The 22246-nt window shown below is 36.7% G+C and overlaps 1 protein-coding gene across 1 annotated transcript in view; it reads left to right on the forward strand.

Annotated features, from left to right (window-relative positions):
* The window catches only part of LOC138994715 (transmembrane protease serine 11G-like), a 29979-nt gene extending 9341 nt beyond the window's left edge, over window positions 1-20638 (forward strand). Inside the window, exons 4-10 of the mRNA XM_070394828.1 lie at window positions 7220-7287; window positions 8807-8967; window positions 10507-10545; window positions 11520-11691; window positions 12714-12973; window positions 17443-17585; window positions 20281-20638. Coding sequence (XP_070250929.1) covers window positions 7220-7287; window positions 8807-8967; window positions 10507-10545; window positions 11520-11691; window positions 12714-12973; window positions 17443-17585; window positions 20281-20442 — 1005 coding nt within the window. The 3' untranslated portion in view covers window positions 20443-20638. The remainder of the gene's footprint in view (window positions 1-7219; window positions 7288-8806; window positions 8968-10506; window positions 10546-11519; window positions 11692-12713; window positions 12974-17442; window positions 17586-20280) is intronic.
* Window positions 20639-22246: the final 1608 nt, after the last annotated feature.

The raw sequence follows: 22246 nt of genomic DNA on the forward strand, positions 1-22246 counted from the left end.
GGCCAACCCAAAAACACTGCCACCCAGAGGTTGAGCCACAAACTGACTCTTAGGGGAATACAAATTAAGGCAGACTGGATCACAAATACGGCCTGCTTTAAAATCAGGACTGTGATTTACAACACGGAGGAACAGTGTAATGCAGGCAACACTCTCCTAAATACCTGGCAGGACCAAGGCGAATCAGGCTGAAGAGTAGAAGAACCGAAAGACCATCACTACTGCAAATTTTTTCTTTTTCTTTTTCTTTTTAATTTTTTCACCTTTTTACTAAGAAACCAATTTTTTTTTCTCTTTTTCTTCTTTTTCCATCACCTGATTTTACCCTTTCAATTACCACATTTTTATTTTTAACCAGTATTATTACTCCTACCATTTTACCATTTTTTAAAGTGCCATTTTATTTTCTCTTTATTTTCTTTTGGGATTAGTGTTCTCCATTCTATTTTCATCGTTCCTTTAGCATTAATTTTCCCTATCTCAATTCCACCTCTTTGCTAAAACCCTCTTCCTTACTTTTCCCCTTTTGGTGTCCTGTTTCTCTTACCCTATTCCTGCTCCAGACCTTCCCAATTCCCTCTTTTTACCCCCTGTCTAATTCCACCCTACTTATATATCCTATTTCCAATCTACTGCTCTAAATCCTTATACACCTATTCTTTATCCTTCTTCACTTTCCAACCATTTTTTTTTTTTCTCTCTTATCTTTCTATTGTTTTCTTGATTGTTGAATATATTGGGCTTTTTTTTTTTTTTTTTTTTTTTTTTTTTTTTTTTAAATTTGTTTGTTTGTTTTGTTTTGTGTTTTTTCTTCTTTTTTAGGACTGGTTGTGAGGTTGTTTTTCTTTTTCTTTTTCTTTTTCTTTTTTTTTTCTCTGCTGGTTTTTCCCTTCCCTCCCCCACCCCACCCCAGCTATTTTTGTGCTTCTGTTTTCCCTTACCCCTCTGGATATTATTGGTGGTTTGTAGTTTGCATTCATCTCCAGGGATCTGTTGCTGGAATTTGTTGAGATTAGTGGCAGTTCTATTGGAGTTTGCTCCTCATAAGGGGAGTCTCTTCCCCACTTCTACTTCATTCTCTTTTTTCGCTCTCTTTTTTCCCCCCTCTTTTTTCCCAATTCTATTTTTGCACTCCTTTTTTGTTTGTTTTTTTCTTATTTTTCTTTTCTGTTCTCTCTTTTATCTTCTTCTCTTCTTTCTCCCTTATCCCCTAATTCTCTTAATTCGGTTGGTCACCTTTATTTGGAGTTATTAATATTGTGAACATACTTGTGTTCAGTGCCTGGTACGTTGTGCCTTGCTCTGTTGTATTTTGTGCCTTTAAATCAACGCAGCAGATCCAAGCAACAGCAGCCCCCTGATCACCGCAGCCTCCTGATCACCACAGCCTCCTGATCACCACACCCTCTGTCTGTGGAACAGCAACTGTACGTGAAGCCTCCCCCCACCAGCCAGAAGAGCCAACACAGCTGTGAACAACACCCACCAGAGGAGCTGCTGCCAACTGGAAAGCAGCTGCTACCGCAACCGTCTGAGCAGCAACCACAACCCAAGGAGCCCCTGCCACCCAGGGAGCAGCCACTGAACACCTCAACATCTACATATGTCAGCGAGATCAAACATGGGTAGGCAAAGAAACCCCCAAAGGAAAGAAAAGGAGGACTCGCCAGAAAAGCAGCTAAGTGAGACAGAGATATGCAACATGACGGAAAAAGAATTCAGAATAAGGTTCCTAGAGTACATGCACCACATGTTCAAGAAGCAAGAAGAAACAGATGAAAAACTCAACTACTTATGCAAGAAGCTAGAAGAAACAGATGAAAAAATCAACAACTTAAGTAAGTCCCAAGAAGAAATGAAGAGTGACATAGCTTCAATAAAAAACTCCATTGAAAGTATCAACAGTAGACTGGGAGAAGCGGAGGACCGAATTAGTGAATTAGAAGACAAGGAAGCAAAACACACTCAAACTGTACGGCAAATGGAGAAAAAAATTAAAAGACAGGAGGAGAGCCTAAGGGAGCTTTGGGACAACATGAAACGAAACAACATACGAATAATAGGGGTGCCAGAACAACAGAAAGATGAACATGGATTAGAAAACCTATTCGAAGAAATAATATCAGAAAACTTCCCTGAGGTGGGGAAGAAAAAAGTCACACAAGCCCAGAGAGTCCCAAACAAGGTGAACCCGAAAAGACCCACACCAAGACACATCATAATTACCATGGCAAATGTTCAGGATAAAGAGAGAATCTTACAGGCTGCAAGAGAGAGACGGAAAGTAACATACAAGGGATCTCCCATTAGATTATCAAATGATTTCTCAACAGAAACACATCAGGCCAGAAAAGAATGGACGGAAATCTACAAAGTGATGCAAAGCAAAGGACTGAATCCAAGAATACTCTATCCAGCAAGGCTATCATTCAAAATTGAAGGGGAAATAAGAAGCTTCACAGACAAAAAAGGGCTAAGGGAGTTTATCACCACCAAGCCAGCCATGCAAGAAATGCTAAAGGGACTGGTGTAAAAAGAAGAAATATCAAGCTCAGAAAGAAAACAGCCACACACACACACACAAAAAGAAATGGCTACAAACAAATACCTTTCAATAATAACTTTAAATGTAAATGGACTAAATGCTCCAACCAAAAGACATCGAGTGGCTGAATGGATAAAAAAACATGACCCATACATCTGCTGTCTACAAGAGACCCACCTCATTAGAAGGGACTCACACAGACTGAAAGTGAAGGGATGGAAAAATATCTTTCACGCAAATGGAAAGGAAAAGAAAGCTGGGGTAGCAATACTTATATCTGACAAAGTACATCTCAAAGTGAAGGCCATAACCAGAGATAAGGAAGGCCACTTCATAATACTAAAGGGATCAATACAACAAGAAGATATAACCCTGGTAAACATATATGCACCCAATGCAGGAGCACCCACATACATAAGAAAACTTCTGGAAGATATCAGGGGAGAGATCGACAACAATACAATCATAGTAGGGGACTTTAATACACCACTGACATCACTGGATAAATCCGCTAGACAAAAACTCAGCAAAGAAACAGCAATCCTAAATGACTCACTAGATCAGATGGACTTAATTGACATCTTCAGAACACTTCACCCCACAGCTGCGGAATATACATTCCTCTCAGGTGCTCATGGGACATATTCAAAAATAGACCACATATTGGGTCACAAGCAAAGTCTCCACAAATTCAAGAAGATTGAAATCATAAAAAGCTTCTTCACAGACCACGATGGCATAATGTTAGAAATAAACTACAATAAAAACAACCCAAAATACTCAAACACTTGGAAGCTGAATAGCATGTTATTAAATATTGATTGGGTTACCGATGACATCAAAGAAGAAATTAAAAACATCCTGGACACTAATGACAATGAAAACACAACAATCCAAAACCTCTGGGACACAATGAAAGCAGTCCTGAGAGGGAAGTTTATAGCTCTACAGGCCTATCTCAAAAAACAAGAAAAAATGGTAGTCAATCATCTAACTCTACAACTCAAAGAATTAGAAAGAGAGCAACAAGAAAACCCCAGAGTGAGCAGAAGGAAGGAGATAATAAAGATTAGAGCAGAAATCAATGAAATAGAGACCAAAAAAACAATACAGAAAATCAATGAAACCAAGAGCTGGTTCTTTGAAAGGATAAACAAGATTGACAAACCCCTAGCCAGGCTCACCAAGAAGCAAAGAGAGAGGTCCCAAATAAACCAAATCAGAAATGATAGAGGCGAAATAACAACAGACCCCACAGAAATACAAATGATTGTTAAACAATACTACGAGCAACTCTACTCCAACAAACTGGACAACCTGGAGGAAATGGACAAATTCCTAGAAAAATACAACATTCCAAAACTCAATCAGGAAGAATCTAAAAACCTCAATAGGCCAATAACTATGGAAGAAATTGAAGCAGTCATCAGAAAGCTTCCAGCAAACAAAAGCCCAGGGCCAGACGGCTTCACAGGGGAGTTCTACCAAACATTCAAGGAAGAACTAAAACCTACCCTCCTCAGACTACTACAAAAAATTCAAGAGGAAGGAACGCTTCCAAGCTCATTCTATGAAGCCAGCATCACCCTAATACCAAAACCAGGTAAAGACATCACAATGAAAGAGAATTACAGGCCAATATCCCTCATGAACATAGATGCCAAAATCCTCAACAAAATCTTAGCAAATCGGATCCAGCAGTACATCAGAAGGATCATACACCATGACCAAGTAGGATTCATCCCAGAGATGCAAGGATGGTACAACATCCGTAAATCAATAAATGTGATACATCACATAAACAAATTGAAAGAAAAAAACCACATGGTCATATCAATTGATGCAGAAAAAGCATTCGACAAAATCCAACACCCATTTTTGATAAAAACTCTCAGAAAGGTGGGAATAGAAGGATCATACCTCAACATAATAAAAGCCATATATGACAGGCCCACTGCCAACATCATACTCAATGGACAAAAACTAACACCATTTCCCCTAAGAACAGGAACAAGACAGGGATGCCCACTCTCACCACTCCTGTTCAACATAGTACTGGAAGTATTAGCCATTGCAATTAGGCAAGAAGAAGGAATAAAAGGCATCCAAATTGGAAAAGAGGAAGTAAAACTGTCCTTATTTGCAGATGACATGATATTATACATACAAAACCCTAGAGACTCCATCAAAAAGCTACTAGACTTAATACATGAATTTGGCAATGTAGCAGGATACAAAATTAACCCCAAGAAATCTGAGGCATTTCTATACACCAACAGTGAACTTTCAGAAAGGGAGATCAGAAAAACAATCCCATTTACCATCGCACCAAAAAAATTAAGATACCTAGGAATAAACTTAACTAAAGAGGTTAAAGACCTCTACTCAGAAAACTACAGGACGTTGAAAAAAGAGATAGAGGAAGACATAAACAGATGGAAGAACATACCATGTTCTTGGATTGGTAGAATCAACATCATTAAAATGTCCATACTACCCAAAGCAATCTATACATTCAACGCACTTCCCATTAAAATACCAATGGCCTTCTTCAAAGATCTAGAACGAACTCTCCAAAAATTCATCTGGAATAAAAAAAGACCCCGAATAGCTGCAACGATCCTGAGAAAGAACAAAGTAGGTGGGATCTCAATGCCAGATATCAAGCTGTATTACAAAGCCACTGTTCTCAAAACTGCCTGGTACTGGCACAAGAACAGACATATAGATCAGTGGAATAGAATAGAGAGTCCAGAAATTAGCCCGAACCAATATGCTCAATTAATTTTTGACAAAGGAGGCATGAACATACAATGGAGCCAAGATAGTCTCTTCAATAAATGGTGTTGGGAAAATTGGACAGACATATGCAAGAAAATGAAACTAGACCACCAACTTACACCATACACAAGAATAAACTCAAAATGGATAAAGGACTTAAATGTACGACAGGAAACCATAAAAATTCTAGAAGAATACAAAGGCAACAAAATCTCAGACATATGCCAAAACAATTTCTTCACTGATACAGCTCCTAGGGCAGTTGAAACTAAAGAGAAACTGAACAAATGGGACTACATCAAAATAAAAAGCTTCTGCACAGCAAAAGAAACCATCAACAAAACAACAAGAAAACCCACCTCGTGGGAAAACATATTTGCCAACGTCATATCGGATAAGGGCTTAATCTCCAAAATTTATAGGGAACTCATACAACTTAACAAAAAGAAGATAAACAATCCAATCAAAAAATGGGCAAAGGATCTAAATAGACACCTTTCAAAAGAGGACATTCAGAAAGCCAAGAGACATATGAAAACATGCTCAAAGTCACTAATCATCCGAGAGATGCAAATCAAAACAACAATGAGGTACCATCTCACACCTGTCAGAATGGCCATCATCAACAAATCAACAAACGACAAGTGCTGGAGAGGATGTGGAGAAAAAGGAACACTTGTGCACTGCTGGTGGGAATGCAGACTGGTGCAGCCACTATGGAAGGCAGTATGGAGGTTCCTCAAAAAATTGGAAATGGAACTCCCATTTGACCCTGTGATCCCACTACTAGGAATATATCCCAAGAAACCAGAAACACCTATCAGAAAGGATATATGCACCCAGATGTTCATAGCAGCACAATTCACCATAGCTAAGATCTGGAAACAGCCTAAGTGCCCATCAGTAGATGAATGGATTAGAAAACTGTGGTACATCTACACGATGGAATACTATGCTGCTGTTAAAAAGAAGGAACTCCTACCATTTGCAACATCATGGATGGAACTGGAGAGCATTATGCTAAGTGAAACAAGCCAGTCAATGAAGGAAAAATACCACATGATCTCACTCATTCATGGATAATAAAGACCATTACAAACTTTTGAACAATAATAGATACAGAGGCAGAGCTGCCTCAAACTGATTGTCAAACTGCAGTGGGAAGGCCAGAGAGAGTTGGGGGGCAGGAGGGAGGGGAGTAAGAGATCAACCGAAGGACTTGTATGCATGCATATAAGCATAACTAATGGACATAAGACACTGGGGGGTAAGGGAGGGTAGTGGTTTGTCAAGGGCGGGGGGGGGGGGAAAAGGATACTTATGTAATACCCTTTGTAATACTTTAAGAGGAAAATAAAAAAAAAAAAAAAAAAAAAAAAAAAAAAAAAAAAAAAAAGAAGTACCCAACAATACATATTCTTTTCCTCTCCCCCATTTATCACAGAATCAAAATATGGCCTAAAAAGTTTCAGAAAAGCCTAAAAGACTGATTCTTTAATCACCTCCATGAGGAAGATAACTGAACTTGAATGACGGAGGATTTTAAATCCTTATGTAGCCAGTTTTCAAAGAACCTCCGTCTTTGTACCTCCAACTCTGTGCATATTTTATATTGGCTGTTGAAACAGCTAGCTTCATTCAACTCTATATCAGCCATCTTTAACCGTGTGACAATTTGTTTAAATATCAACATCTAATTACTAGGAAGATCTTTCTGATAACAGGATTATGCCCCAGTGAGCTTTCTGGGTGGGGATAGGTATAAAGCAACACAGAATTAAATGCTATTTGAATCACTGCAGGTTTTATACAAACTTTTTTGTGTTATATTGAAATGTGTGAAATTCATATTTAACAAAGTTCTATGCTGTGTGTTTTTTTTTCTTTTCTCAGATTGATAAGATATTTCAAAATTCCAGTTTAAATCATCATTACATCGAGTCTCATGTTGTCAACTTTAGGTAATCATAACTAATCAATTTGTATAATGAAAGGGCAATTTTGTTTTATTTAGTTATTCTTCATTTATTTGCTTTGTTGACAGGATATGAAAATTTTAGATAGCTCAGCTGACATGGCTCAGTGGTTGAGTGTTGACCTATGAACCAGGAAGTCACGGTTTGATTCCCTGTCAGGGCACAGGCCTGGGTTTCAGGCTTGATCCCCAGTAGTGGATGAGCAGGAGGCAGCCAATCAATGATTCTCTCCCATCATTGATGTTTCTATCTCTCTCCCTCTCCCTTCCTCTCCGAAATTAATAAAAATATATACTTAAAAAATTTTAGATATAGCAAGAGCAAAAACAATTTCATATTACTATGTTTAATTGTTATTCCTCTTCTACAGAGTACCTAAAGGGGACACTTTCTTGACTTGGGTAGAGATTAAATACATTCTTCTGGTTGTTCTTTTAAAGACTTGCATTTCTGCCCAGGCCAAATGGCTCAGTTGGTTGAGCACAGTCCTGTGCACCGAAGGGTCACTGGTTTGATTCCCCATACCCAGATTTTGGGTTTCATCCCCCCATTAGGGTGTGTACAGAGGCAACCAATGGATGTTTCTCTCTCACATCAGTGTTTTTCTCTTTCTCCCTCTGTACCTTCCTCTCTCTTAAAAAAAAAATCAATAAAAACATATTTTGGACAGAAAAAAGATTGTGGGTCTGATTCTGGTAGGGCACATACCTAGGTTGTGAGTTCAACCCCCAGTTGGGGCACGCGCAGGAGGCAACCTATTGATGTTTCTCTTTACATTGATATTTCTCTCTCACACACACACTCTTCCTCACTCTCTCTATAAAAACCAATGAAAACATATCTGCGCATGAGGATTAAAAAAAAAAAAAAGACTTGCCCTTCAGTTAAAGATTCTCACAATCATTAAATACTTTTACTTAATTTTTTTTAAATATATTTTTATTGATTTCAGAGAAGAAGGGAAAGGGAGAGAGAGAGAGAGAGAGAGAAACATCAATGATGAGAGAGAATCATTGATTGGCTGGCTCCGGCACACCCCACGTTGGGGATTGATCCTGCAACCTGGGCGTATGCCCTGACCGGAAATCGAACATGTGACCTTATTCCTGGGTCCACGCTCAACTGCTGAGTCACACCTGGTTGAGCTTAATTTTTAAATTTTACTTAAATTTTAAGCATAAACAGATATGAATTTTTAAAAATTAAGAAAAAATATATGTAGACAGAGTTGATGGATTTAACAAGTACTTTTGATTTATTTTTCCAGAAAAAAAATTCCAAAACTCTAGAATTTTACTCTCCCCTCCTTAAATATGAAACACTTTTATGAACAGGGAATAATTTATGTATTAACACCTACATGATAAAAGAAAGGGAAAAATCTATGATAATAAAATATTTATGTTGTATTTTTGAAGATATAACTAATACTTAAATAATAAGGTATAAAATAATAATTATGGCTATGACTTCACTTATTTATTCTGGTGTTTTTGTTTTCCAGGTCAAGTGATGATGGATTGAAAACAGATGTATTGCTTAAATTTCACTTTCTTCCTAACAATGCAGAAACAGTAAAAAGTCAAGCTGCTAACATTTTGCATCAGAAGTTAAAATTAAATGAAAGCTTCTTGAAGATAGATACTTCATTGCCTTATCTTAAAGGTAAGAAATACCATTTTTCTCTCCTTGCTATAGTTCACAATTTTACTATCTTCTCATCTACAGAGAAAGGATCTTTATTTCCCCATAAAATGAAAATGCTTTTCATTTTTAAGTCTCTCATTTACTTGATAATAAGCAAAAACCTAATCAACACCAAAATATTCCTTTGATTAATATGGAAATAATTAAGACAGAATAATTATATAATAATTATATAATAACACAAATATAATAGCAATCCTCCTTTTTTGAAAGAGAGATATTAGTATAATTGTTTGAATTAAACATGGATATGATTTAAAAAAAAACAAAAACAACCTATACTCTGCTACTGTGCCATGAGAAGACTACCTTGTGTTACTTCTTTATAGCCACACCCAAACCCTCTGCCCATCTCTAGCCCCTGGCAACCCTAATCCATTCTCCATCTATCTATGCTAATAAAAGGGTAATATGCAAATGAGACCAGATAGACCAGACATCTTTTGGTCGTCCGGTCCTCCTTCCGGACAAAGCCATGGTGGCAGGGGTTGAGGCAGAGGTGGTTAGGGGTGATCAAGCTGGCAGGCAGAGGCAGTTAGAGGCGATCAGGCAGGCAGGCTGGTGAGTGATTAGGAGCCAGCAGTTCCAGATTGGAGAGGGTGCAGGCCGGGCTGAGGGATTCCCACCCCCCATGCATGAATTTCATACACCGGGCCTCTAGTGTAATTATATTATTTCATGAATGTTACATAAATGGAATCATACACTTTATATCCTTTTGAGATTGTTATTATTGGCAAAACCTAATTCTAAGGGACTTACTCTAATAAACTCCCTACCCATAGTAATCTGCAGATGAATTTTATGTTCTCGGTTAGAGTCTGACCTACATTAAAGACTCCTTAATTTGCAGGTTTACTGAAATTTCACACAGCTTTCATTGTAGCAAAATATGGGTCTAGATTGCTCCTTATGCTATCTGGCATAAGGAGAAATTCATGTAATTGCGGGGAACAACTGAGCATGCTTTGTTTTCTATTTTACTTCATGATAAAAATGACTAACATATTTGAGGATTTGTTAGGATATTGGTGGATTTTGATTCCACAGGGAGCATCTGTGGACCAACCCTCAATGCCAGCTGTCTAAGATTCTTGAACGGCTTTACAGTAACACTACTGTGTGAATGAGGATGGAGGAGAACAGTGTCCAAACATATTAGTATATATGTAAAATTGTTCTTAGGTTCTCTTCAGTTTCACTTATATTTTAATAAATTGGCATGGCATTAATCCGCCTTCATGGCAAACAATAGCATCCTCTCTGCCAATGTTTTTATAACAATTAACCAGTATTTTCCTAGAGTCCACATATAGTAGGCATGAAGAGTTTAATTTATATCTAAGCTTCCCCTTTTCGTAGGATTTTATTCTATTGCCTTTAAGTATTTCCTAACTAATTCAGTTTCTTCCAAATGGAAATATTCATGTCATGCAGGTACAGTGTTGTAAATGATAATTGTTCCATTGCTGAGCAATCATCTTGCATTTTTTCCAGATATAAATAAAATACAAGCAGAGCACATTCTGAACAGCGGTAAGTTCAAAAATATCACTGAGATGTTTTATAGATCAAATAATAAAACTTAAGAACACTTTTAAGAGTTTCTTGCCCTAGCCAGTTTGGCTCAGTGGATAGAGCATTGGCCTGCGGACTAAAGGGTCCCGGGTTTGATTCCAGTGAAAGACACATGTCCCAGTTGTGGGCTCGATCCCAGTAGGGGGCGTGCAGGAGGCAGCCGATCAAATGATTCTCATAATTGATGTTTCAATCTCTCTCAACCTTTCCCTTCCTCTGAAATCAATTAAAAAGAGAGAGAGAGAGAGAGAGAGAGAGGAGTTTCTCTATTCCCATGTTTACTATTTCCAAAAGTATATGATATCTCTAAATGGATACATGATTTAACTCTCCTCAAGGGAAAATAATTATTAGTAATAATTGGGAATTCATGTCACATGGGCTCTTTGGAAATAACTTGCTCTTCTTTATAGAAGGATTCACTGATGACTTCTTTTAAAGAGTTCCCTTTCATTTTATCTTATTTATTTTTATTTGGTTCACTTTGTTAAAGTAGAAAATTTGTTTAGAAGTAAATGACACCCACTAACTTTAATATGTAAACTTAGATATTTATATTAAGTTATGTAATGGTTTTAATATTAGACAAGTATTTAAATAAAATAGTACAAATAGTATTTTTTCTGCAATAATTAGTGTACATTTCACAATCAAAACCATCAAATATCATGGGGGTAAATGCTGCACCTAAGAACATGATCCCAAAATATAAGAAAAAAATTAAGTGAAATTGCTTTAAATACATCAGGGAGGGTATTAAATATTTTATGTTTTAAGTTAACCATTTTAGTATACATTATTATTCTATAATGTAATTTTGATTAAATTTTAAGGCCAGGCAAACCTATGAATGTTCCCATATTTTACTATGTGCCAAATATACGTATACACATTGATCACTCTAGAAATAATCACCTATTCTCTTATGACAGGTTGTGGTTTAGGGAGGGAGTCTCCATCCATGGAAAAAATTGCTAATGGTTATATTGCAAAGAAAGCTGATTGGCCATGGCAAGCCAGCCTGCAAATGGATGGCACCCACTATTGTGGGGCCTCTTTGATCAGTGAGGAGTGGCTCCTGACTGCAGCGCATTGCTTTGACACGTAAGTCCTCAGTCTGTACCAACAGGGTCACCAATTTCACTTCTTTTTCTCACCTTCACTTGCTATAATTCGTATCCCTTTTTCATCAATCATCTTAGGCCTCCCAATAGTATTCGTGATTTTTCTGGTAGGCTTAGAAAAAGTGACAATTACTGAACAGTACAAAAAATTAGAGTATCTTCAGCTTTAACTGAATATATATTCCCCAGCAATCTCAATTTTAACTAAGAACAAGCCAACACTGTCAAAATTTAAACACACTCGCCGGTTTTTCTGAGATACATTGTGGATTTTTTTAAAACTCTGCTAATAATATCTGAACCCACAAACTTACATCTGATTATCCTATGAACTTACATCTGATTTTCCCACATGGATCTTTGGTGCTCTACTTTTATTATTTATATACTCATTGAAGATTTAACATATGGGACACTTGGAGAAAATAATGGTATATAGTAGCTCTAGTGAAATTCACATAAAATGTGAAAATATTCTGGATAAAATTTAACCTAAAAGAAAGGATGAGAAAACACTGAATCAATTGTGGCTCTAATCTCTCTCTCTCTCTCTCTCTCTCTCTCTCTCTCTCTCTCTCTCTCTCCTCTCCTCCCCTCCCCTCCCCTCCCTTTCTCTCTCTATAACTATACATACATACATTTAAATAACTATGCATGGACATAGTGATATGTATATATATGTATACAATACCTCTAATTTTTATTCAAGTATATTTTCTTCAAAAAATAGCAATAATTCATTGGTTTCTTTTAAAAAAAATACAAACTCCCCCTGGAAGAGTATACTTTAAGCTACAAGAGAATGGGGGGATTTGTCATCAGCTAAATCAATACAAAGCAGCCCTAGGGGAGAAGCCTTAAATGAGAAGGTGGGAGGATCCCCATCTACTATCACCTTAAACAATTTGCCCTTCTCCCACCCTATGCCCCCTGCTCATCCAGAGTCTTGGGTAACTTTAGATCAGAAATGAACCAACAATAATCCTTTTAATCTGTGATCAGTTACAAAAACCCCAAACTCTGGACGGCTAGTTTTGGAACCACTCTAAGCCCTCCGCTAATGAGAAGAAGGGTGCAGTCAATTGTCCTTCATGAGAACTATGCTGCCCATAAGCACGAAGACGACATCGCGGTGGTGAAGCTCTCCGCTCCCGTCCTGTTTTCCGAAGATGTGCACAGAGTCTGTCTCCCGGATGCTGCATTTCAAGTCTTGCCTAAGAGTAAAGTGTTTGTCACCGGATGGGGAGCACTGAAAGTAAACGGTGAGTATCTCAGTAAAAAAACAAAAACCTCCATCTGAGTGGAGATATGAAATAAGATACCAAGTCAAAATACAGAAAATAAGAGATTAAACCATTATGTCCCTTGAAAAATATGGTGGAAACAACAAACAAAAACCAGATATTGTGACTTATGAAAACTTTGGCTATTACTATTACACGGTATTTATGTTTATTATATTCTTTGGGGGTTTCTCTAAAAACTAGTTATAACTTTTTAAACATAATTAAAGCATATTTTTTCATATGATTTTTTTTTCTTTCATTGCTCTTCAGATGTAAAGATTCTGTTATGGCTACATAATTCCTAAAGTATGTTATTTGTGAGCAGTAGTAATGTATCATAAACAGAAATAGTCTTAAGAGAGCAATTTGAATGACATTCCTGATGCTGAATATTAAATGGGGCCTTCTGATCCATGTATCTATAAAACAGTTTTTTGAGTTTGAGAGTTTATGAAGTTGACAAGTATGATATTTTACTATACTTAATAATATATAATAAACTGCTGATAGACATTTAAATAATGATGTAAGTTTCCCGTTCTCTTAAGCTGCACTCTTTACATATGGTTTAATCTGTCCTTGACTTTCTGATTCTCGTTCCAGGTTCTTATTATGAAGTTGTAGTCTTATTATGTTCTTGCTCAAAGTACAGCTTTTATCTACCGAGTCTTCATCAGTTGATTTTTATAGATATCTGCTCTCTTTCAATATGCACTCTAAACTTCTCACATGGGGTCCAGGTTGATAAACTGTTTTTATAACCTGAGAGTCTTTTTCCTCGTTACTAAGGGATTGGCCTTATTATATGGGCTATGGTGATAAGTATAAATGAGAATTAAATGATTTGGAATTAGGCAAACTGCTTACTGATTGGAGCAGAAATATATAGCATCGACCACTAGAGCAGGACCATGACGCCTCCTCTAGAACCTAATTAAACTTAACATCCCCCTTTCCAGAGTTGTAGTTTCAGAGTGATTTGTGAGTTTATCATGAATCATTCAATGCCCAAAAGTGTGCAGAATACTGTGTATTGACCTATCTATTGTTATAAGTTGCATCCTTTAAAAAAAATCTTTATTGTTGAAAATATTACACAGGCCTTTTTTATGAAGCAAAAATATTTTATCTATTTAGTATTGAAGTTAATTCCTGATAGTAAAGACTTTCTCTATATTGCTTTTTCTAAAGGATTCTCAATTACCAATATGAGTGTGTTATTTGAAGAGTGATAATCCAGACTTCCTATAAATTAGGTAAACTGTGACAGGTTTTCCCAGGTAGTGATAAATACCCTGACTTTTTATCTCCATTTAGCTAAGTGATCATTGCAAGACTCAGAGCCAAGTGATCTTTGGTTTATTCATCTAAAAAAAATCCATATTTATCTTTGGTAATTGTGACAAGTATGAAGTAAGACAGTGGAAATAAGCATGCCAAGGATGATAGTTAACACATAGAAAACAAAAGAGCATCCAGGAAATATAACTTGACTCTGAAGCACTGTCATCAAGCCCAGAGCCCAACTTCTAGACCAGTGGTTCTCAACCTTCCTAATGCCGCGACCCTTTAATACAGTTCCTCATATTGTGGTGACCCCCAACCATAAAATTATTTTTGTTGCTACTTCATAACTGTAATTTTGCTATTTTTATGAATCATAATGTAAATATATGATATGCAGGATGTATTTTCATTGTTACAAATTGAACATAATTAAAGTATAGTGATTAATCACAAAAACAATATGTAATTATATACTGTGAAATATTTATTTCTAGTTACAAATAAATGAAATTTTGTCTTGAAGCATGGTGTAGCATGGGTAACAGTCTTAATATAACAACAGTAAACTACATTGCTACATTTTGCAACAGTATGTGTAAAAACCAACATCAGTCAGTGCGAACGTTGAGATTGCTTCTTTCTCACCAGATCAGAAATTCTCAGAGCAGTCTTTGCAAGAGCACAATGAAGATCATCTTCCACAACAAGTCTACTTCTGTATTTAGACTTGATAACCAACAAGCTGGAAAACCCTGTTTCACAAAGATATGTTGTTGGATATGGAAGAAGGTGCAACACAGTCTCAGATAGAACAGGATATGACTGCAAACACTTGATCCAGAATTTTGTAACTGGCATTGTAGAGAAATCAGTTCTCGCTGCATCGTTGTTAATAAGTCCAATGAACTCCTCTTGTGCTGTCTCAGGAACATCTTCAACTTTGTGAATGGGCTCTGGCAAGTGCAAATGGGGTATCAGGTAGATTTGGGAAGTACAATGAAATTTCGTCTGCAAGCATGTGCAAGTGTTCTTTCACAGAAATTATTATCGTAATCCTTTTGTCTGGTTCAATGTCATGTTCCTCAAAGAAAGCAGATAAGGTAGGCAACATGTAAATTTTATTTTCATCCAATTTTTTTTGCCAAAGCTGAAGTTTCATTTGGAATGATAGGATCTTTTCAGACAAATCAAGGCATGTTGCATTTGGTCCTTGCAGTGATAAATTTAACTCATTCAAGATGGGAAAGATGTCAACCAAGTAAGCTATTTTCTGCAGTTCACTTTTTTCACCGAAAAGTGCTTTGAACTGCGTTCTTGCTTTCTGATTAAAAAACGTTTTGAGTTCATCACGAAGCTCAAGAACACGTTTTAAAAATTTTCCTCTAGACAACCATCTCACTTCTGTGTGAAATAGTAGAGCATTGTTCGACGCATCCAACTTGTTGCACAGTTGCGAAAACAGTCGACTGTTTAAAGTGCTCGCCTTTACAAAATTGACACAACTTATGACACTTTTAATTACTTCTTGTAACTCTTGTGGCAGCGTCTTCGTTGCTAATGTTTGCCAATGAATCATAGAGTGAGTTCCAATGACTTTTGGTGACTCATTCAGTACCAAACGTTGAAATCCATATCGACATCCTAGCATAGCTGGAGCACCATCTGTACAAACACCACAAACCTTTTCCCAAAAGATCTTATGCTCTTTCAGAAATGAACCAACTGTGTCAAATACATCACGTGCAGTCGTTGTTGTTTCAAGAGGTTTGCAAAAAAGAAACTCATCCTTAAAGTCACCATCATTAATATACCTCATGTAAACCAGTAACTGTGAACAGTTTGCAACATCTGTAGATTCATCAAGCTGGATACTAAATATTGGAAGTGGAGCAGATTTAACTTCCTGGATTACCTGATCAAGAATATCAGCAGACATGTCATCCATTTTTCTGAAGACAGTGTCATTAGATAAGGAAATTGCACTCAATTTCGTAGCAAATTCGTCTCCGATCATAACTCGAACAATGTCTTTGGCCACTGGCAACAGTAAATCCTCAGCAATGGTGTGAGGTTTCATAGCTCTGGCAATTCTGAGTGCCACCAAATATGAAGCTTCAACGGCTGCTACGTTTTGTTTGTGATACTTGCCACCAGTGTCAAGTCTGGCTTTCTTGAGTCCATCAGCTTTGCTTCTAAAACAGTTGGTATCCTTGCCGGCAAAGCTCGGATGCTTGCTATCAAAATGGCGTTTTAGTTTGTTCGGCTTCATAGATTCGGCTGATAGAACTTCACAACAAATAACACATTGCAGTTTCTCAATTCCTGTTGTAATTATTGAGGTAAAACCATACTGTAAAAAATCCTCACTATATTTTCTTTTCTTAACGTTCTTCTCTACACGATCCATTGCCATGGGATGGTTTGCTAATGAAAATAATATATAACAATAGCTTTAATAATACAAAAGATGATACATGGCATAGTTCAGTCAATACAGTTCATTAAAGTTTCCTATGATTTACCATTCTCTGTGTTGTTTTTTACATACCTGTTACTATCACAAGGGGGCAGTATTCACATCAACCACAGCTGAATATAAAAAAACAGATCAGCATCCAGATTAAGTTCCCATGGTACAGATATTTTTTTTTGCAGTAGTTGATGATTTGACAGTACATGATTTTACATTTACCCAGTAATTATAATTCATGAAGTGTCGTTTTACCTCCAATACTGCTGCTTTCAACACAGTAGCTGCTTTCTACACAGTAGCTGCTCTCTACACATGTGTGACTGGTCTGCGTAAGTACATTATGGCACCAACCCTGTCACATACACCTGTATTTGTATGGGGTGTATGTGATGGGGTTGGCGCAATGATGTCATCACGCTGGGTACTCGTATGTAGGTGTATCTGCATGTGGACGGACCCGCCTGGAGATGGATAGAGGAGTGGTGTCTCAGTTCCTAAGACCATTGAAAATATGTGTTTTCTGATGGTCTTAGGCGACCCCTGTGAAAGGGTCGCAACCCACAGGTTGAGAACCGCTGTTCTAGACATATATTTTATCATTAATCTATCCTTTGCAAGACACAATTAACTATTATAAATGCAAGAATTTGGAAATTCTTCACTTATTTACTTTTTTCTTCTTTAGGTCCTTTTCCCAATACTCTTCGACAAGTTGAAGTAGAGATCATAAGTAATGACAGATGTAATGAAGTTCATGTATACGGTGGTGCTGTGTCATCAGGAATGATATGTGCTGGATTCTTGGAGGGAAAACTCGATGCCTGTGAGGTAAGACTAGACACAAATCCACAAAAATGAATCTGTTGAATAGAGATGAGTTCATTGTCCATAAGTCAATGTCACTTCATGGATCTCCATAAAATTAAGTTGTGCAGGAGAGAGCAGAGTATAAAAAGAGGGAAAGGAAGAACCATAAGAAATACTCCTATTATTGTCTCCATGCATATGTAAAAAATGACCACCAGATGCACATTAGTGCTCTAATTAGAGAAAAGGAGTGGCAGCAGATAAAAAAACTAAGTCAGGAAGCCACACAATCATTGCTTCAATCCATAATTAAAATTGATAGTTAAATATCTAATCCCTACTAGTTGTAAGGCATTGTAAAATGGGATTGGCAGTAGTGTCATTTTATGGGTGCTTGAGCCATTGACCTTAAATAGTACATCCAGAGAGAATTATACAATTAAAAAAAAAATTTTAATCATTAAACATTTAAAGAGAATATCACTTTTATTTTTCCCCTTTTTAAAATTTATTGGGGTAACACTGGTTAACAAAATTATACAGGTTTCAGATGCCCAATTTCACAACATATCACCCGTACACTGTATTGTGTGTTCACTACCCCAAGCCAAATCCCTCTCCATCATTTATTCCTCCTATAGTCTCCTCCACCTCCCCTCACCTTCCCTCACACTGGCAATCACCCTGTTGTCCCTGTCTATGAGTTTATTCTCTCTTTTTTTTTTCTTTTTTGCTCAATCCCTCCACCTCTCCCACCCAGCCTCCCAACTCCCACCCCTCCAACTGCTGTCAGCCTGCTCTCTGTTTATGAGTCTGCCTCAATTTTGCTTGTTAATTCATTTTGCTCATTAGATTCCACATATGATTGAAAACATATGGTACTTTTCTTGCTCTGACTGGCTTAGTTCACTTAGCATAATGCTCTCCAAGTCCATCCATGCTGCCACTTTTAAAGTCTGGTTATATAAAAGAAGAAAAATAAATATCAAAATTAATAAAGATTTTTACCTATAGCATTTGAAACTGAGCCCAACATTTCATAATTCTTGAAAGATGAGGAATGGCTTTGAGATTTGTACACATGAGTGCTTTTTTTATATGCAAAGTTGCCACCATTGATCTGCTATTAGTAATAAGTATTCATTCACTTATTCATTCACTTTTTTTGTGTGAATTGCAAGGTACTATGGCAATTACTGAAGGAAACATAAACACTTAAAAAAGCAGGAGTCCATGATGAATTTACAATCTAATAACAGCACATAAGTACATAACTAAAAGCAGTGGACAAAAGACAAGGATTTGGCTACATTTTCTGGAATACAAGGCCTCCTTCTACTAGTTTTAATTCTTTTTTTTCTTTTTTTAAAAATATATTTTATTGATTTTTTACAGAGAGGAAGGGTGAGGGATAGAGAGTTTGAAAAATCGATGAGAGAGAAACATCGATCAGCTGCCTCCTGCACACCTCCTACTGGGGATGTGCCCACAATCAAGTTGCATGCCCTTGACCGGAATCAAACCTGAGACCCTGCAGTCTGCAGGCCGATGCTCTATCCACTGAGTCAAACCGGTTAGGGCTAGTTTTAATTCTTAAGAAGCAGAAACAACATGTATGCTTCAAGATAGAACTGGATCACGTGACTTTTAAGGAAGAACACAAAAAAGTCTATAATTAGGATAGACTCAAATCCACAAAAATGAATCTGTTGAATAGAAAGTTATATTTGAGTTTATAAGAAAGCAGATTTCCTCTTCCTATTGGTCCATGCTTCCTTCACCACTAGCACACTGAGGACCTAAGTTAGGATGTGGGCTAACTTAGGAAAGGAGCTAAGGAGCTGTGGAGGATAGCTTTTGGTAGACCAAGGTTTTCACACTCCCTCTACTGTGCACTGAAATGTACTAAAAGGCATGGTAAGGGAAGAGAGCTAAAGTGACAAGTCTCTGGGACCCCATGCCTACTTCAAACAAGACCATTTCTCTTATTTAAAAAAAATCTGTAAGGAACTTCCACATAATACTTTTTTGGAATGAATAGGTTCATTGCTAAAAGATAAGTACAAATCAGTTGTCCAAATCTAAGGTTAAAGGTATCAAGAAAGTCCTGATGATTCACAACATTCAAACCAGATCTTGAAGGCTAGGGATTCCACCTTAGTTATGAAGCAAAGTCATTTGTGTAATAAATGGTGCACATTGGCTTGGAGTGCCCTTTGCATATCTTCTTCCTCTCAAACCTACTGCTACACGGTAATACAGTGCCCAGGACACCTACCAGCTGGTGAGAGTGGAATAAGGTGAGATTTAAACTCAAACCAAGAGATTATTCTACATAACAGAGTTAGGAGAGGTTTCATTGTAGAGGTGGTGTTTAGCTGAAGCTTAAGGTATCATTTATGTAAGATCTGGACGCCTAAATTTAGATACAGTGTGCACTCTCTATTTAGATAGAGCAAAAATAAAAAACTATACAAGGATAAAACTGAAACATTATCTTTATTATCATCATCTTTCAGGTGAAGACATTCATAGAGGTAAGCAGACATAAAAAGATATAAGTAATAGCACAATTATTATATTAATACTAATAGTAAGTAAAAATAGAATTAGTGTTACATACTTCAAAATATTAATTTATTAGATATTAAGTTGCTGATTAACTGTCATTCTGACACTCATTTATTACATTGACAATACTTCTCTTCTTCTCTAGGGTGATTCTGGGGGACCTCTGGTTGTAGCACGTGATGGAAACATCTGGTATATTATCGGAATAGTAAGCTGGGGAATAGACTGTGGTAAAGAAAACAATCCTGGAATTTATACAAAAGTGACTCATTATCGGGACTGGATTAAATCTAAAACTACTATCTAATGCAACAACCATCTACCTCCAAGTGAAAATGTCATGTGTGGTGTCTAGGAAATTGTGTCCAGTACGTGTTTGCCATGTATGCTGTCATTGAGGTCAAGATGTAAATAAGTATGATCTGACAACTCTCCCCTTAGATGTGAGGAAAAGACAGGCTTTCTTTCACATAAAGAAGTATTTTGCTGAAGTGTTTTGCTGACCATGAACATACAAGAAACTGTCATCTCCTCAAAGATCCACCATTGCTGCTGTGTCTCTGATGACCTCCTTGTTCACCTTTCTATCCCTACTATACGCTTCTCAGTTTAGCATAACCCAGCAGTTTAAGTAGGTAAGTAGCAATTGGCTAAGCATTCTCTATTTTTTTCTGCTGACAGATCACACTATCCTTCCTCTGACTCCACAGTTTTTAACCTTCCTCATCAAATAGTTCTCATTAGGAATCTGCAGGTCCATGTACTAGGCAAATCAAGGTAATTAGTTTTTTGGCCAATGCTAACACAAATGATGGAGGGGCATTAGATATGAAACCAGGACTTAAGAGATGGCACTACTGTGAGTTCTTTCCCCTTTGCCCTCAGATGCATGTTTACCTCTCTTGAAATTTGAAGAAAAACTGTCATTTACATTTTTATCCAGATTTTAATTTCCTTAAACAACTACACTAATCTTTACTTTTGAACAATAACGAAATATTTGAATCAGACAGCAAGAGAACTGAAAATATTGCCTAGCACTGGATTTTGTTTTAAACTATGTAAAAATGCCTTTTGATATTCAGAAAATAAAATAAAAGTTGCTTGGCCTTTTCACTGAGAAGAGGAGGCAAGGACTGAGTAAGAATGAGCTCCTTTCCTCTCTAACAATGGGAGACGTTCCGATCTTAGTGTAAATTTACTTTTCAGTTCTGTTTAATAATTTCTTAATACAGTTTATTTTCTTAAAAAAATTGCTTTCAATCAACTTCAGAACAATTAAGGAACCCACAGAATAAGTCAATGTATATTAGATATTCATAAATAATTTAAACAAGAAGCCAGTATAAAATTAGACATTCATGGATACTTTGATGCAAGATTTTGGGAAATACCTTACTATACAATATTTCAATTTTATGTTTAAAAGTTAGGCATTATTTGAAAAATGGTATTTATAGAAAAACTTAACAATCAAGAAAGCATTTTTGAAATGGTTTAATTCTTTACCTATGTCATTTTCATATATATTTAAATGCATTTTTGTACATGGCAACATGACATGAGTAATATTCAACAAAAGTGTTTCTGTGCATCTAAACTTTTATTTGCATCCCCCCTCTTTTTATAATTTAATTAATTTAGTTAATGAAATAACTGCCAATGCTAAGAATTTTTGTGTTCTTTCTTTGTTTTATATCAAGGGAGAGTTTCTCTTGCACTGCATGATATTATGTTATGTTATATACATTAAAATATATTTATAATAATAAAGTCAAACTCATTCTTTTTGGTCATCACCATACTGCAGGGTTTCTCATCCTTGGTACCGTAGACATTTTGTCAGAGATAAATCTTTGGGGGATGTGTTGCATGAAGGGCTGGCAGCTATCCTCTACTTTGTAGAAGGTTTAGTAGCATTCCTTCTTTCTATACCCTGGATGCTAGCAGTAACCCTACCAAGTTGCAGCAAACAAAAATGAACCCAGACATTGCAAAATGTCCCTTGAGTGGCAAAATCATCCTCAGTTGAGAACCATAGTCATGGGATCAATAGCTAAAATAAAAATTTCACTGTTAAAAATCTTGCACCATAATTTTCTTACATGAGT

The sequence above is a fragment of the Myotis yumanensis genome, unplaced genomic scaffold (assembly GCF_028538775.1).
Source record: "Myotis yumanensis isolate MYYU_CA2020_CCGP unplaced genomic scaffold, mMyoYum1.0.hap1 SCAF_1, whole genome shotgun sequence".
NCBI classification, from domain to species: domain Eukaryota; kingdom Metazoa; phylum Chordata; class Mammalia; order Chiroptera; family Vespertilionidae; genus Myotis; species Myotis yumanensis.